This window comes from Cnephaeus nilssonii (assembly GCF_951640355.1).
Source record: "Cnephaeus nilssonii genome assembly, chromosome: 3".
NCBI lineage: Eukaryota > Metazoa > Chordata > Mammalia > Chiroptera > Vespertilionidae > Cnephaeus > Cnephaeus nilssonii.
In genome coordinates, this window is record NC_137074.1 from 596,444 (window position 1) to 613,333 (window position 16,890).

The 16,890-nt window shown below is 58.9% G+C and overlaps 1 protein-coding gene across 1 annotated transcript; it reads left to right on the plus strand.

Annotated features, from left to right (window-relative positions):
• Window positions 1-14,975: 14,975 nt before the first annotated feature.
• LOC307097150 (keratin-associated protein 13-1-like) lies at window positions 14,976-15,446 on the plus strand (the record flags this gene model as incomplete). Its single annotated transcript, XM_079767132.1, has 1 exon — window positions 14,976-15,446. The coding sequence occupies one exon, from the start codon at window positions 14,976-14,978 to the stop codon at window positions 15,444-15,446; it is 471 nt and encodes a 156-aa protein (XP_079623258.1).
• Between the last annotated feature and the right edge of the window lie 1,444 nt (window positions 15,447-16,890).

A 16,890-nucleotide genomic window follows, 5' to 3' on the forward strand; every position in this document is an offset into this window, starting at 1 on the left:
CGATTCCCCATTACCACTTCCGAGGATTGTCTTCCTAACTGGGGGAAACTCTCCCGTGTTCGGTTTAGCTTAGGTTTGCCTGAAATAGAGAATAATAATACTAATAATAAAAAGTAGCTATTTTACAGTGGAAAAGTAAACTTAAAAAAGTAGTGTGGGGGAAGGTAATTTTTACAACGACGGAGACAATCGCGTGAAAAGCAGTTGAAAGTGAGAAGGTCGGAAGGCACTGCATGCGGGTCTGTTCCGGAGAGAAGGGTCCCAGCCCTGTTGTGAATGTCCCGCCGAGGAGACGGGTGCGGAGGAAAAGCCATAAACGACGTGGCGATGAACTGCTGTGTAAGTCACTCAGAGATGGACAAGCTCAGGTGTGGAGGCTCCGTCAGGACGGGACCATCTCCCTCCGGCCCACCCGGGCTCCCGCCCAGTTTCCTGAGAGATGGCCCCGCCAGGAAAGCAGACATGGAAGGGGTTCACCGTCAAGGCCCAGTGAACATGCTGTGAAAAGCCGTGGTCCTGGCAGCGTGTTGGACAGCGTGTCCCGGGACGGAGCCGAACCACAGGGGCCGGTGGGAGGGCGGAGCTGCTCGCCCGAAGGAGACCAACACGCGTCCTGGAAACGGGGCGCAGGGCCTAAGATGACCCCGGACAGAGGTCCGTGGAAACGGCTTACATTTACCTGGGAGACAGGCTGATGGACAGGGGACCGGCAGCTGTGGGAATTCTGTCTGTCTGTGAGCGGCAGCGTGGGGCGGAACCCCCGAGCTCACAGCCACGGCGTCTGCTCTGCCCCGTGTGCGTCTCGGGAAGCTGGAGGCGGGAGCCACCAGATGCGAGCGAGGAGAGCCAGCTGGTCCTGCTAATGGGGTGGCCCGGGAGCCGCTCTGCGGGAATGAAGTGTTGACATGTAGGAAGGATGACATACGGGGACTTAGCATGTGCAGAGCCATCGCGTGGTGGGGGGGAGGGGGCGTTTCCTGAGCGACAATGGCTTCTACGCGGACTTGGGGGCTTTGTGTTGTAAAATAATACAGTTTCCTTACCTCGCCCGTCTCCCTGCGACGGGACGTTAGGGAAACTCTCAGGTGTGATCCTGTGTCCCGTGGCCCTTGTCCCCGCCGCTGATTTCACGGTCTGTGAGTCCCTCACACGCTCTCCGTTCACGCCCGACGTGTGAGCTGCTGCTCTTCACTGCCTAGTTGTGTCTATGCGCTCAGTGACGAGTGTCTGTGGGCGGTGGCGTGGCCCGGCAGACACCCACACCCTGAACCCTGGAACTTGAGATTGTGCTGCCTTAGGGGGTAGAGGCAGGCAGCAGGCAGCCTGAGAGCTGAGAACCAGCTGACCTGGAACTCGGGAGGTTCCGGGGGCGGGCGGGGGCGGGGGGGGGGGGGGGGCGGGAATGGAATTCTAAGCCTCCTTAACGATGGATGAAGAGAGGCATGCCAGCAGGTGAGGGTGATGGACGGGAGGATGATTTGAGCCCTGGCTGGTGTGGCCAGTGGGTGGGCATCATCCCCCCTCCCCCCGCACTGACAGGTCGCCCGTTCGAGTCCTGGTCGGGGCACACGCCCAGGGTGTGGGCTCCACACCCTCCCTCAACCTTGGAGACGTGCAGGAGGCAGCCAATCAACGTCTCGCTCTCACATCGATGTTTCTCTCTCTCTCTCTCTCTCTCTCTCTCTCTCTCTCTCTCCTCTCTTAATTTTTTTTTTGTTGTTGTTGTTGTTTTAAAGAATGATTTGGCCTGCCATTGGCCTGGGAGGTGGAGGGAGGGAGGGAGGGATGGCGAGCCCGGGTGGCCTCCAGGAGTGAAAGGTGAGGAGGAGAGTTTCCCGGGCCTGTGGAGAGATGAGACAGGACATGGGCTGTCGGGGGTACAGCGGCTCTGTCACGGCGGTACAGCCCCTGTCTGTAACCCCGTGAAACACCGGCTCTTCTGTGCTCGCTGCAGAACGGGGTTGGGTGGGGTTGGATGAACTGGGCAGCGTCTTCTGCTTTTCCCACTTTGCGGTGTCTCCGGGGCGGGCGGCGGGCGGTGGGCGGCGGGCGGCGGCGATGAGATGGTGCGTGTTTGTAAGGTTTTCCAGGCCCCCGGGGCCCTGCCCTTTGTCTCGAACCCCAGAGCTGTGTGAGGGAGGACCCGCTGTCAACGTAAGAAACGTTCAAACCCGTGAGAATTTCTGGAGTTTATTGGAGCCAAACAGCCCACAAGCAGAACCTCCGCGGACTGGGAGGGCGCTCCGGAGCGGAGCACGCGGTTTCTCGCCGTGTTTTCTGCCCGACGTCAGAGCGGGAGACGCAGGCGGGTCCATGCCATCCACCGGAGATGGTTAGGGAGGCGGGAGAAGCCAGGCGGGGGCCCGGGATCGGATGGAAAGTGGAGTGATGGACACCTGCTTCTCTCCGTGGGCGGGCGCAGGGGGCGGTCAGCAGTGGCTCACTAACGGGGCCGGGGTCTCCGCAGCCGTGCGGTACGGTGCTCTGAGGGTCCGGGGAGGGAAATCGATTGACGTTCCAGCGCCGTGTTAATTGTTCTCGGCGGTGCAGACGGACAATAGGCTCAGTAAGGCTCCGGCGGGCCTTGGTCAGGGATGGACCGCCGAGGACATGACCCCCACCATAGCTGCCTTTTAATTTAAAAGGTTTCCTCTCAGACCATCCTGTGGTCACTTTCGGTCCCTGAGTTTGCGGGGCGGCCACAGCGGCCTCCCTGAGCCTCAGTCAGCACGGCGCCCCTTTCTGTCCACAGTTTATAGGAAGAACAGGAGCAACGGGACACGTGGCTCGTCCTCCGTAACGGCTTTGTCTCCAGCTACCACCGGCCGCCCTGTTAGCACCCTCCTTTAAAAAAACACCAACATATTTCTATTGATTTCAGAGAAGAAGGGAGAGGGAGAGAGAGAGAAACATCCATGATGAGAGAGAATCACTGATCGGCCGCCCCCTGCACGCCCCCTACCAGGGATCGAGCCTGCAACCCAGGCACGTGCCCTGACCGGGATCAAACCCGGGACCCTTCAGTCCACAGGCCGTCGCTCTATCCACTGAGCCACACCGGCCGGGGCAGCACCTTCCTTTTTGCGGCTCCTGGGCGGGCGGGGAGGAGGGATGCGTCGAGGCAGCGCTGCAGGTCAGCGCACAGCGGACGCGGTCCTTCCGATGCTGCTCACGGCGTCGGTGCGGTGAGCCAGGGGCGGCCCCGCCGATGCTGAGCGAGGGCCCCCGTCTGTGAGCTCCGGACCCTATTCGAGGGCAGACGCTGTGAACAGACGGAAAGCCGGGCCGGGGGCCAGGTGTTCAGCCAGTTTTAAAAGTCGGCGTGCTCCCTGCTTGTGATGACCTGGAGCGAGGGGGTGCGTTGTGCTCACGTTTCACGCCCACACGCTAGGCGGCGGCGGCGGCCTTGGCGCTGGCCTCGCCGGCAGAGCCGGGTTGTCCCGCCCGCTCCAGGCTCTGTCCGCAGAGCCGCGTGGTCCATCCTCAGCCTGTGAGCGAGGACAGTCCGGCCTCTTCATCGTTTTATTCCGAGAAAGGCCCCACCTAGAGACCGGGGGCATCCGGGACAGACTCCCACTTAACGATGGAACACGATCTAAGCCCAACCACGTGAGTACACAGCCCCCCAAATCGGAGCCTCCCACAGCCCCCCAACAGAGCAGTGACCACACAACTCCTGGTTGACGTGTTCCTGATATAATAAAACCCCCACATGCAAACCGACCGAACGGCAGAACCACCGGCGAAACGACTGGTCGCTGTGACGCCCACTGACCACCAGGGGGCAGACGTTCAGCACAGGAGCTGCCCCCTGGCGGTCAGTGCACGGTCAGTGGGCTCCCCCAGGGGGAGACCGCTTGGCCAGAAGCGGGGCTCACGGCTGGCGAGCTCAGCGGCGGTGGTGGGAGCCTCTCCCGCCTCCACGGCAGCCCTAAGGAGCAGCGAGCCCGGCTTCTGGCTGAGCGGCGCTCCCCCGAGGGGTCCCGGACTGTGAGAGGGCAGAGGCTGGGCTGAGGGCCCCCCACCCAGCGCACAAATTTCGTGCACCGGGCCTCAAGTTATATAATAAGGAGTAAGATTCCTTTTCTTAACAGAGAATACTTGAATTCACTTTTTATTAATAATTTTGGTTGAATGTTTTGCTGAAGGAAAAAAACATACTTTTCTCAAATGGAAGGAAAGGAGATAAGACGGTTTCCTTGTTTGTCCGTGGGTCAGAGACACAGTGCAGCTGCCGGGCACCGGCCCCTCCCGTCACCGCGTCTTCTCAGGCTCTGAGGTGACCGTCCCCCCCCCCTCCCGCCGGCTCCACGTCTCAGCCACTGAATTCCCTGGCGCCGGGGCAGAGGGTCACCGGGCACGTGTGTGGAGACGTGGTGGCAGCGAGGGACAGAACCAAGCAGTCATTTGCGTCCGTGTGCTCAGCCATTGTTTATAGGAAACCACATGGACGCCTCGCTGATAAGTTTATTGAGAAACCTTCCCTGTGCCTCCACCTCAGGAAGGTTAATGGAAGAGTTCCTGGGGAAAATGCCAGGTATCTAATGCGGAGCGATGGGCGGGGTGTTCACTCCCGCGTGCGGCACGCCGAGGACCCCCGCCGTGGTAACTTGGCCCAATGAAAGCATTAAATGCAGAACTCAAAGTCCCCTCGCTGAGCCTGACGTGATGAAGAGCGTGTCTGAGGCCGGTGATTGATACGAAGTGATTAAGGAGAGCCTTCCTCTGGAATTTGGCTCCCGCTCCCCGGCGTGTCCCTGACCAGGTCACGGGCGATTTGGAGAAGAGCAGTGGGTCGCTGTCTGAAGTGGCAGCTTGCCACGACGGCCGAAATCCTTCTGAAAAAGCAGCTCATATATCAGAGCCGGTTTGCTCACGGCCCCGTGACGGCGCTGAGCGATCAAAACAGCAGTGGCCGCCGGGCGCTCGGCCCGAGGGGACCTTTTTGCGAGGAATGTTTGCTTGTTGGTAAATGGCCCAGGGACAGAATAGAGTGGTGCAGGTTCGTTATGCGGCACGAACAGCGTAATCTCCGGGCGTCATTCAGTCCCAGGCCGGGGGTTACACACCCTCTGACGTCCATGTTACCGCGGTGCAGAGGGAGTTGTTACGTGTGGAGACAAAGGGAGGAGACCACTTCCCGGAGCCAATCCTTGGACAGGAGGCTGGGGCCCCTGGAGACACAGCTACTAAACGCTCCGGGTTCGTCTCATAAATGCATCTCCCCACGGAACCCTTATGTGTGACCTTCAAGAATCTTTTAGGTTTTTATAGTTTTACTAGAGGCCTGATGAACAAAATTTGTGCAAGAATGGGCCTTCCTTCCCCTGGCTGCCGGCACCGCCTTCGCTCTGGCCCGAAGCTGCCTTCCGCCTTCCCATGCTGCCCAGAGGCCCGGAGCTGCTGGGGCGGTGAGGAACACCTGTGTCGTCGCCGCGACGATGCAAGCGTCTCACCCCGCCCCACTCCCAGCTGCTCGGCTCCTGTGTATGCAAATTAACCCACCATCTTTGTTGGGTTCATTTGCATACTCACTCCTGATTGGCTGGTGGGTGTCACGAAGGTACGGTCAATTTGCATGTTTCTCTTTTATTAGTGTAGATTGATTTTCTGAGTGAGAGGAAGGGAGAGGGAGAGAGAGAGAAACATCAATGTGAGAGAGAAACAGCAATCGGCTGCCTGCTGCACGCCCCCTGCTGGGGATGGAGCCCACAACCCAGGCATGTGCCCCAACCAGGACAAAGCCCGACCCACTGAGCCACACTGGCCAGGGCCAGAATCTTTCATTTTAAGTTTAAATGACAAGTAAACGCTGTGAACACATAAGGGGCACCATGTTTTGGTGTAGATATGGATTGTGAGAAGATGACCAAAATCAAACCAATTCACGTACCTTCACTTCTCACGGTTACGGTCTCGTGCGTGTGTGGACGCTGTGGGCACGCTCACCATCACTCTCTTAGCACATCTCACGTCTGCAACATAGCGGCACCGTGAACGACCGTCACATACTGCACATTAGATCTCCACACGCCTCCATTCTGTGAACCCGCAGTGCGTGCCCTTTGCCCCACATCCCGGTGACTGTAAGGAGGTCGGTTTGAAAACAGAAAAGAAAGGGGGAGGAGCCACGTCCACAGCGTCCCGTCCATAAGACCCCCACCTGCCTGGTGTCCGCTCTCGTCGCTGCCCTAACGGACCAGGTCTCTGGGGAGAGTGGGGACACGGGAGACGAGACGGACACTCCCGGGAAGGCTCCCAGCCACCGGGACTTGGGCCTCTGAGCCACTGAACCAGAAGGAAAGAGATGTCACCCCTCCCCTCGGGACGGATCACCCACCAGCAAGCCAGTCGCGGGCCCCGGGGAGCGGCACGGGAACACCCCGAGATTCCGGCCGCGACGCGGGCCTGGCCACCTGGACGCGTCCTCGTGTCCACAGCCACGGCAGCTCCTGGGCCTCGGTGTCACGCAGAGCCACCCGCCGTAAACGCAGCGCCCGCCAACGGCCCCGTGACGGCATCGCAGGGAGAGCACTGAGGCCACATGGCACCGAGCAACCCCGTGCTGCAGCGTCACCCCTCGTGGGCCAACCCGCGGCCGGAGGACGGAAACACCCCGTCCCCGTGACACCCACACCCAGACCCTCAGCTGCCCCTCAGCTGCACCCCGTCTCCGCCACCACCTCCCACGGCGGCTGCTCCGGGACCTCTCCTCCCTCTCCCTCGGGGGCCCCTGTACCCCAGGCTCCTCCTGTGGCTCCCACCCCAGCAACCTGGTCTACAGCCCGGCCCCCTGCGCCCCCAGCCCCGGCCTGCAGGGCCCTTCTCTCCACAGGGGCCGCCAGGAGACCGGCTGGGAGCCCCCCAGCTGCCGGATGCCCCCCATCTGTGGCCCCAGGACCCCCTCACCCCGCTGTGGCCCCAGGACCCCCTCACCCTGCGGTCCCTGCAGGACCCGCCCTGGGGCTCTGGGCTGTGGGTCCCCTGGCATCAAGCCCCTGGGTGACGGGGTCTGTGGGTTCCCTCCCCTGAGCTATGGGTCCGGGTTCTGCCGATCTTCCTGCTCCAGACCAGCCTGTGGCTCTGGCTTCCCCTGATTGATCACCTTGTGAAGGTCCCAGTTCCCCTGAGCATCGAGGTCGCCGTCCGCTCAGCACGGCACCGTCGTCCTTGTTGCCTGTCACCACCGTGAGTTCATCTTGAGCCGTCCACGTCCCAGTCTGACAGAGACACCGATGTCACCAGAATCCAGTCCCGGCATCCGTACGGGTTAACACATGCTGTTGAGTCCCCCCAGAGCAATGAGTGAGCTTCAAATCTGATGAACACGAGTCACCGGCTCCCGCGCCACCGGGGCCTGCGTTTCAGCCTTAAACGAGGAAAACAGGAGGTGGTGCAGGAGCTGGAACGCCAACAAGAACGTGATGTGACGTGATGTGATGTGACGTGATGTGATGTGATGTGATGTGCCGTGTGAGGTGAGCTTACACACAGACAAGAACGTGATGTGACGTGATGTGATGTGATGTGATGTGCCTGTGAGGTGAGCTTACACGCAGACAAGAACGTGATGTGACGTGATGTGATGTGCCGTGTGAGGTGAGCTTACATGCAGACAAAGCTTAACGAAGGGCTAGTGTCTGAGCCTCCATGTTTCCGCCAGCAGCTCCCAGGACAGACGCTCGGCTCAGCTCTCCGTCGTGGCTGTCAGCGCCGCAGTCCCCGCCCCACCAGCGGTGGTCCTGAGCCCCCCTCTGCCCCCGCACGCCTGTGTGGGGGTCAGTGACCTCGGTGACCTCGGGTGGGAGGAACCTGAGGGCAGAGGGCAGTGTCCCAAAGCCAAGGGGGCGCCCAGCCCCGTGAGGGGAGCCCGGCCGTTATCCGTTTTACAAAGAAGGGAGAATCTCAGAGGCCAGCAAGCGGGGTGAAGGTGGAGGCGCCAAAGCAAAGGAGGACAGGGCTGCCCTCGGGTAAGAGTCAGGCCACCTGCAGCTTTAGCGCCTCGTCCTGGCGCCGGCCTCTGGCGCCGTGGGCGTGGCTGCTGACGCGGCGATGGGCTGGCCGGGCGTGGAGCTGGGATCTGTCACCAGAGAAGATCCGGATGGTTGTGAGCCGTGGTTACTCCTCCGCCCCCCAAAATCAGGGCTAGGAACCGAGCAACTGAAGAACAGGAGCAAGTCGGGGCTCCATTAAGCGCGCAGAACGGCTCTGTGGGGGTGCTGGGCCCACTTGCTGGTAGATACCGGGGTGCGTTGGCTGCTTCCCAGAGAGGCTTGGTTCTGATCTGACAGAAGCTGGGGTCCCTGGGACCCTCGCCAAATCTAACCCACCGATGTCGAGCTTCTCACCGGCTACCCTCCCGTCACTTCTCACATATTTCAGGGGATAATTTATGAGCACTTTTCCTCCAAAAATTACGTCATGTAGTCAGTCTAATATTCCTTACAGCATGCAATTGTCCTATCTAATAACAGAGTAATATGCAAATTGACTGTCACTCCAACACACAATATAGCTGCCCCCATGTGGTCAAAGATGGCTGCCCCCATGTGGACACAAGATGGCTTCCACAAGATGGTCAGCAGGGGAGGGCAGTTGTGAGGGACCAGGCCTGCAAGGGAGGGCAGTTGGGGGCGATCAGGACAGCAGGGGAGGGCAGTTAGGGGTGACCAGGCTGGCCGAGGAGGGAAGTTGGGGGCGACCGGGCCTGCAGGGAAGAGCAGTTGGGGGGGACCCAGGCATGCAGGGGAGGGCAGTTAGGGGTGACTAGGCCTGCAGGGGAGGGCATTTAGGGGCAATCAGGCTGGCAGGGGAGTGGTTAGGGGGTGATTGGGCTGGCAGGAAGAAGCAGTTAGGGGCAATCAGGAAGGCAGGCATTTGGGAGCCAGCAGTCCTGGATTGTGAGAGGGATGTCCGACTGCCTGTTTGGGCCCGATCCTACCCTTGAGGGGTCCCGGATTGGAGAGGGTGCAGGCTGGGCTGAGGGACAACCCCTGTGTACGAATTTCATGCACCAGGCCTCTAGTTTTATATAAAAACTAGAGGTCCAATGCACAAAAATTTGTGCACTCGTGGGGAGGGGGCATCCCTCAGCCTGGCCTTCGCCCTATTGCAGTCCAGGACCCCTTGAGGGATGTCCACCTGCCCGCTTAGACCCGCTCCCCTGGGCCTAAGCCATCAGTTGGACAGCCTGAGTGCTGCTGAGGAAGCAGGAGAGACTCCTGCCACCTCCCCTGCGCTCTCAGCCATCAGCCTGGCTTGTGGCTGAGCAGAGCTCCCCCGTGGGAGCGCACTGACCATCAGAGGGCAGCTCCTGCATTGAGCGTCTGCCCCCTGGTGGTCAGTGTGCGTCATAGCGATGGGTCATTCCGGTCATTTCGCCATTGGGTCAATTTGCATATTACCCTTTTATTATATACAATACTAGTAATGGCATTTCTAATTCCCTGCAGAACAAAGGCCACAGGTGTTAGCTGTTTGTCGTATTAAAGATGGGATTCTAGATTTCGTCACATGAAGTTACTAACAGATGCAGTGAACAGGAAAGATAAAGTAATTTCTTCCAAACCCAAAAGACAGTGGACAATTTCACTTCGTGAAGGAAAATGTTTAAATGATAAATAAAAGATACACAAATATCCGGCCAGATAACTTACAAGTTGTTTTTTTGTTTGTTTGTTTGTTTGTTTGTTGTCTTTTTTTAATATATTTTATTGATTTTTTACAGAGATGAAGGGAGAGGGATAGAGAGTTAGAAACATCGATGAGAGAGAAACATCGATCAGCTGCCTCCTGCACACCCCCCACTGGGGATGTGCCCGCAACCAAGGTACATGCCCTTGACCGGAATTGAACCCGGGACCCTTCAGTCCGCAGGCCGACGCTCTATCCACTGAGCCACACCGGTCAGGGCTACAAGTCGTTTTGAAGACAGGAAACAAATAACATAAAAGCGAAGATGTGAATGCCGCATGGCATCTTCCTTTAAATTTGCTGCATGTCTTCCCTTCGTGGCGTGCAGAGCGAGTGGATGAGGGGTGACAGCTAGGAGAACAGGAGAGACAGACACACGGAAGAACGCGTCCCCGCGGCCCGTCTGCACAGCACAAGGGCACACGGGGCGTCCTCCCTCAGGGAGTGCGTTTCCCGCGTACGGATTCCAAGTGTTGGGACCCGTCACAGGTCACAGGACCAGCCAGAGCTGCAGCTGAGAGTCAGACAGGAGACGGCGGGGAGCAGGGACCGCCTGGAGCCGGTGTCGTGTTGTGTGAAAACCTACGTCAGTCCAGCCGCTCCCGCAGGCCGCTCGGCAGGAAGCGGACGGGCAGCGCCTGGCCGACGAGCAGGTTGGGCAGGAAAAGCTGGATCCACAGCTTAGAGACGAGAAGCTCGGGGACCTCAGCCCTGACCTGCCACCCAGAGCCCCAGGGCGGGTCTCACAGGGACCACAGGGCGAGGGGGTCCTCAGGCCACAGCGGGGGGTCGGGCAGCTGGGGGGCTCCCAGCAGGTCTCCTGGCGGCCCCTGTGGAGAGAGGGGCCCCGTGGGCAGGGGCTGGGGGTGCAGTGGCCTCCGAGGGGGCAGAGGAGAGGTCCCAGAGCAGCTGCTGGGGACATGTGCAGACGTGACTTACAGTGAGAAGGCGCGGAGGCCGGCCGGTGTGGCTCAGTGGTGAGCATCGACCTAGGAACCAGGAGGTCAGGGTTCGATTCCCGGTCAGGGCACAGGCCCGGGTTGTGGGCTCCATTCCCCGTGTGGGGCGTGCAGGAGGCAGCCGGTCCACGATTCTCTCATCATCGATGTTTCTCTCTCCCTCTCCCCTCCTCTCTGAAATCGTAAAAACGTATTTAAAAGAAGAAGTTCCTGGTTTGAAAGTCACGCCGCGGACTGGGCGTGTGCACCCTTCTTGTTGAGGTGCCGTCAGCACAAAGCAGGCTCCTTCCACTTTAATGGGCTGTAAAGTCACCACCGTCATGCATATGCAGCGCGTGTGGCTTTACAGCTGGAACACGCAGGGAGGCGTGTGCCGGGGTGTCGGGTCCTCGTGTGGCACCTTCCAAGCTCTTACTCACCCTCCCCTGAAGGTCACCAGAAGGTCACTCGGAACTGCGTGAGAGGGGACGTGGCAGGGCCCAGGGGAGCCGGCGAAACTAGAAATAATGGGCGCGCCTCCCGCGGTCTGTCTCCAATCGTCCCCACCTGGACCGCAGACCTGCACTTCTCCACAACAGTGTTTGGGTACAAAACCTCCATTTTGTTGAGGAAAAAATGTCCAATATTCCTTAATATCGGATCTCACAATATTCTCCCACAGAAATCCTATATAATAAAAGGCTAATATGCAAATCGACTGAACAGCGTAACGACCGGTCGATATGATGCGCACTGACCACCAGGGGGCAGACGCTCAATGCAGGAGCTGCCCCCTGGTGGTCAGTGCACTCCCACAGGGGGGGGCGGGCACTCAGCTAGAAGCTGGGCTCAGGGCTGGCGAGCACAGCGGCGGTGGTGGGAGCCTCTTGCACCTCCGTGGCAGCGCTAAGGATGTCCCCCTGACGGCTTAGGCAGGGAGCAGGCCTAAGCCATCAGTCAGATGTCCCCCAAGGGCTCCTGGACTGCGAGAGGGGGCAGGCCGAGCTGAGGGACCCCCCCCCCACCCCCAGTGCACGAATTTCATGCACCGGGCCTCTAGTGAGTGACATAAGAGAGGATGACATTGAAGCAACCTCAATTAGGTGAATTCAATATTTATGTGGATATCTTAATGTTCAATGTTTTTGATAAACAGGAAGGCTTAGAATCCGGTGGAATGCCTCTTGCTATTCATAATGAAGGAGCCGAATAAATGAGGAATGTTATTGCATAAACTGAGGATGGACTGTGTTAACTGATAAACGAAACTTGGTTGAAGGCCAACTTGCCTTTCAAAAGGCTCTCACGTCTGTGATCTGAGCTCGCGTTTGGAGCCTTGGGATCCATCACAGCATCCTGACCAGCCGCTCCTGGGCCCTCGGGGTAAAATCTCATCAGCACAGAAGCAGCTGTTTCCTTGTTGTTGTTGTTAATCCTCACCCGGGGATGTTTTTTTCCTTTGATTTTCTTAAAGTGAAAGGGAAGGAGGGAGGAGGGAGGGAGGGGGAGAGGGGGAGGGAGGGAGGGGGAGAGGGGGAGAGAGAGAGAAGGAGAGAAACATTGATCTAGAAGGTCCTGCAACCCAGGTACATGCCCTTGACCGGGAATCACACCTGCGACCCCTGGTGGGCAGGCCAGTGCTCTGACCTCTAAGCCGGTGGCCAGAACCATAGTACCTCCTGTTACATGTTTAGCTAAGGCAGTGATGGCGAACCTATGACACGCGTGTCAGCACTGACACGCGTAGCCATTTCTGATGACACGCGGCCGCATGCCGAGGATGAAACATTTGCGACTAGAGTCTTGGAGTTAGTTTTTTCCTCAAAGTGACACACTACCCGAGTTATGCTCAGTTTTTTGGCGAAGTCTGACACACCGAGCTCAAAAGGTTGCCCATCACTGAGCTAAGGCTTCCCTTAAAACAGTGGTCGGCAAACTGCGGCTCGCGAGCCACATGCGGCTCTTTGGCCCCTGGAGTGTGGCTCTTCCACAAAATACCACGGCCTGGGCGAGTCTATGTTGAAGAAGTGGCGTTAGAAGAAGTTTAAGTTTAAAAAATGTGGCTCTCAAAAGAAATGTCAATCGTTGTGCTGTTGATATTTGGCTCTGTGGACTGATGAGTTCGCCGACCACTGGGTTAAAACTCCGACCCAGGGTCTCAGCTCCCCTGGAACAGCCCCAGCTCACCCCCCTGAGCAGCGTGTCAGCCAGGAGGGACGGGTGTCTTGAGGGGAGGCCCCACCCCCCGGGTTTTTTAAGCTGCTTCCTGCCCTGGGCGGCCCCACTGACAGCTGCCTGAGGAACTTGGGGGTGTCTGGGGGGACACGGGGTCCTGTCCCCTAGGCAGAGTGCACGGAACCGATCCAGGCACCACCCCGGACGCCCGAAGACATCCGTTCTCTGTTTGCGTATCATCCGCTCTGACGCCCTCCCCACCCCCATTTGTCACGGTCACTTGGGACTGGACGTTCTTCAGCACTTGGCCTTTCTGTGGCCTCTGCCTGGGGCAGGTACTCTCTGGCCTCCTGCTTTTCTTCACCGTCTGTGAGCAAACGCCCGCGTGGGAAGCCGAGGGCGAGAGGCCTGCCTTCCAGGTGGAGTGCTTGTTATGTGTCCTCAGTGGCACCAACGTGACCAAAAATGACTTAAAATGCGTGGAGCTGGAGGACGTGTGGTCACGTGATTCATGGATGACGTCTGTCAGGAGGCAGGTGGACGTCAGAGCCACCGTTCCTTCCCTTGAGCATTTTTACGTGTAATTTTCAAACGCCCTCCTGCAGATGCTAGACCCTTCAGTCTCAAATCAAAAATGGAAGCTGGAACTATCTTACGACCGAGCAGTCCCGGTTCTGGGTGTACGGCTGAGGAAATCTGACACCCTAATTCCAAAAGACGCATGCACCCCTACGTCCATCGCAGCGCCATGTACAACAGAAAAGACGTGGGGGCCACCCACATGCCCATCAATAAACACGTCAATAAGAAGGCTGGGTGCATGTATGCATATGTATATCGAGTATTACCCGGCCGTAAAACACGGAATCTTACCATTGGTGACAGCACGGATGGCCCTGGAGAGTGTGATGCTGAGTGAAATAAGCCGTCAGAGAAAGACAAGGACCATATGATCCCACTTACGCTTGGAATCTAAAGAGCAAAATAAACGAACAAGCAGAACCGAAACAGACTCACAGATAGAGAACAGCCCGATGGTGGCCGGACGGGAGGGGGCCGGGGGGCCGGGTGAAGGGATTGAGAAGCACCGATTGGTGGCTACAAAATAGCCATGGGACCTGCCGGACAGCGCAGGGAACATCATCCTCTATAATAAAAGCCTAATATGCAAATCGAACAGCGGAATGACGGGTGGAATGACTGGTCGCTATAATGTGCACTGACCACCAGGGGGCAGACACTCAACACAGGAGCTGCCTCCAGCCCGCAGGCCCCAGGCCAGCCAAGGCGGGTGCCCGTGGGGATCCCCTGATCGCCCCACTGATCGGCCCTGATCGCCGGCCAGGCCGAGGGACCCTGTCCGTGCACGAATTCCATTCACCAGCCTCTAGTAAATAATAATGTGAGAACTGTGTGGTGCCGGGGGGTGGGGGGGGGGGTAGGGGCAGTATCGGGGGGTCACTCTGTAAAGCCTACGATGTCTATTCACTATGCTGTGCATCTGAAACGAATACAGAAGATATGGAATGTGAACTGTAATTGCCAATAATAATAACAATAAAAATAGTGAAAATAAATCCGCACACACAGAGTGGCTGGGGCGCTGGGGCTTTAAGAAAACTCAGAACCCAGTCAGCATCTCTCCCCACCGGGCTGTGCTGGGTCATTGCTCCCAGGTGCACAGATGGGGGAGCTGACACAGACAGGGAGGATGAATGTTTTCTGTTCTGGATCTGGGTTCCCAAACCAGAGCACGCTAAATGCCACCCCCACCCCCAGACTCCAAAGTATTTTTAGAGCCTGGGACTCACAATTATCACTACGGTGCCCATTTGCCGCCGCCTGTTCACAGAGGGAGGAACAAACGAACGCCCGTGCGGGTGCAATTAAGGCACAATTACCTCCGCCCGGCCCGGTGAGATGAAGGCGGAGACGTGTGCGCCCTGGGAGTCGCTGCTTTGAAACCGCGCGCCCCCCTCATTACCCGCCGGCTCCATAAAGACGGCTTTGAAGGTGGCGCATCGCTGACCGGGAGCTAATTGAGCATCGCGGCTCCCCGGGCCGAGGTATAAAAGCCCCAGCGCAGGAGCCATCGCCACAGCCACAGGTCCTCTCTGCAGCTCCGCTCAGCCCAGAACCAGAACCAGAACCAGAACCGAACCCGACAGCATGTCCTACAGCCTCAGCTCCGGGACCCTCTCCTCCCGCTCCCTGGGCGGCTGCCTGCGGTACCCGGCCTCCTCCTGCGGCTCCTTCTACCCCGGCAACGTCTGCCCCGGCAGCGCCTACCCCGGCAACGTGGCCTACGCCCAGGGCCCCTGCCAGCAGGGATCCCCTCCCTACGGCTGCCAGGAGACCTGCTGGGAGCCCGCCGGCTGCCCGGCGCCCGGCTACGGCTACAGCTACGGCCGCAGGCCCTCCTCGCTCTGCCGGCCGCTTCAGGCCACCTGCCCCAGCTCCTCGGGCTGCGGCGGCGCCGGCCTCGGGCCTTTCGGTTACGGAGGCTCCCGTGCCCAGTCTGTGGGCTGTGGGTCCGGCTACTGCCATCCAACCTACTTCTCCTCGTCCAGGACCTACCAGAGCCCCTCTTTCCAGCCCGCCTGCAGCTCGGGCTGGTACGGACAGGGACAGACGTACTGACGGCCCCTGATCCGTGGGGACGCCTGCCCCCCCCTGAGCTGGAGCAGCATCCCGGGACGTCCGGCCTCGGCCTCAGCTGGACCCACCGCCTCCGGAACCCCGCTTCCTGGGCCCAGCCGCCCAGACCTCTCCGCCGGCCTGGGAGACGGAGCAGGACTCCCGTCTCTCGCCGCCGCTCAGCCACTCCTAGGCGCTCCCCTCTGCTCCCGGGCTCTGTCCCGGCGCCGTGTCTCATGTGGATGCGGCTGAAATAAAAGCTGTCTCTGCGGTGAGCTAGCGTGCTGTGTGTTCGTACATGCGTGTCTGTGGTGCGCTAGCGTGCTGTGTGTTCGTACATGCATGTCTGCGGTGCGCTAGCGTGCTGTGTGTTTGTACATGCGTGTAGCGAGTGGGCGCTGTGCCTGCACTGCCGCGGGAAGGCGTGTTTGTGTCCTGTGTCTCTCGTGTTGTTGGTGTTTGCTGGGGGGGAGCAGGGCCGGGTGGGGCGGATGGAGGAGAAAGCAAATGGATGCGCATCTACGTCTTGAGAGACCACGTCCCCTACTCTGCGCCTGGTCCACCTGTCGCTTCGGGAACGTTGCCGGGCTTTCTGGGAGCAATGGCATCGAGTTCTGACTGCGGCCGGCAGACGGGATCCCTGCCTCCCTCGGGCCACGGGCTCACAGCTCTCGGCAACAAGGCCAGGACGGGCGTTTCAGGGGGAGCACAAGCCTCCAGGCTCCGGGACAGCGCGGGGAGCAGGTGAGAGTCACCGTTGGCGTGGAAAGCGCCCGTCTCCACCTCACGGGAAACAGCGATCTAGTGTGTCAGTGAGGCCCTGGAGAAAGAGCCGCGAGGTGGGATTGGACACGAAGGATGCGGGCCTGAGCTCAGGAGGAGCGGAGGGAGGACGGAGGGAGGGGAGGGGTGGGGAGGGAGGGGGGATTTTACTGAGAGGCCGAGATTGTGAGTCCCTGAGCTGGGTTATTGGGGAAGCTGACTTAAGGTGTCGTCTCTCTCCACAATTCTTCCTTTTTGAAGGTCCGTTCGTTTGTCGTCCGTCTCCACCCAGTAGGGATTGTGGCCTGTGCTCACTGACAACCTTTGTCAGCTGCCACGGAGCCCGCACAGAGGAGGCCTCATTCCTTGTTGTTCAAGGAGTCGGTGAGGAAGGCACAGGTGGAGGCGAGCATGAAAGGTTCTTTTGCCGATTTCTCAAATGGCATAGGTATCGGTTCCTGTCCTCTATTTTCCTTTTTCATCTTTTATTATTGAGAGTATTACAGACGTCCCCCATTTCCCCCCCCCCCATTGTCCCCCTCCTCCCAGTTCCCACCCACCCAGCCTTCGCCATCTGTCTGTGTCCACAGGTGATGCATGTATGCGAATAGATGCAAATAAGGTCTTAGGTTCATCTCTTCCCGCCCCTCCCCCCTCGAGAAAGCTACTTGACTTCTTTCTTTCT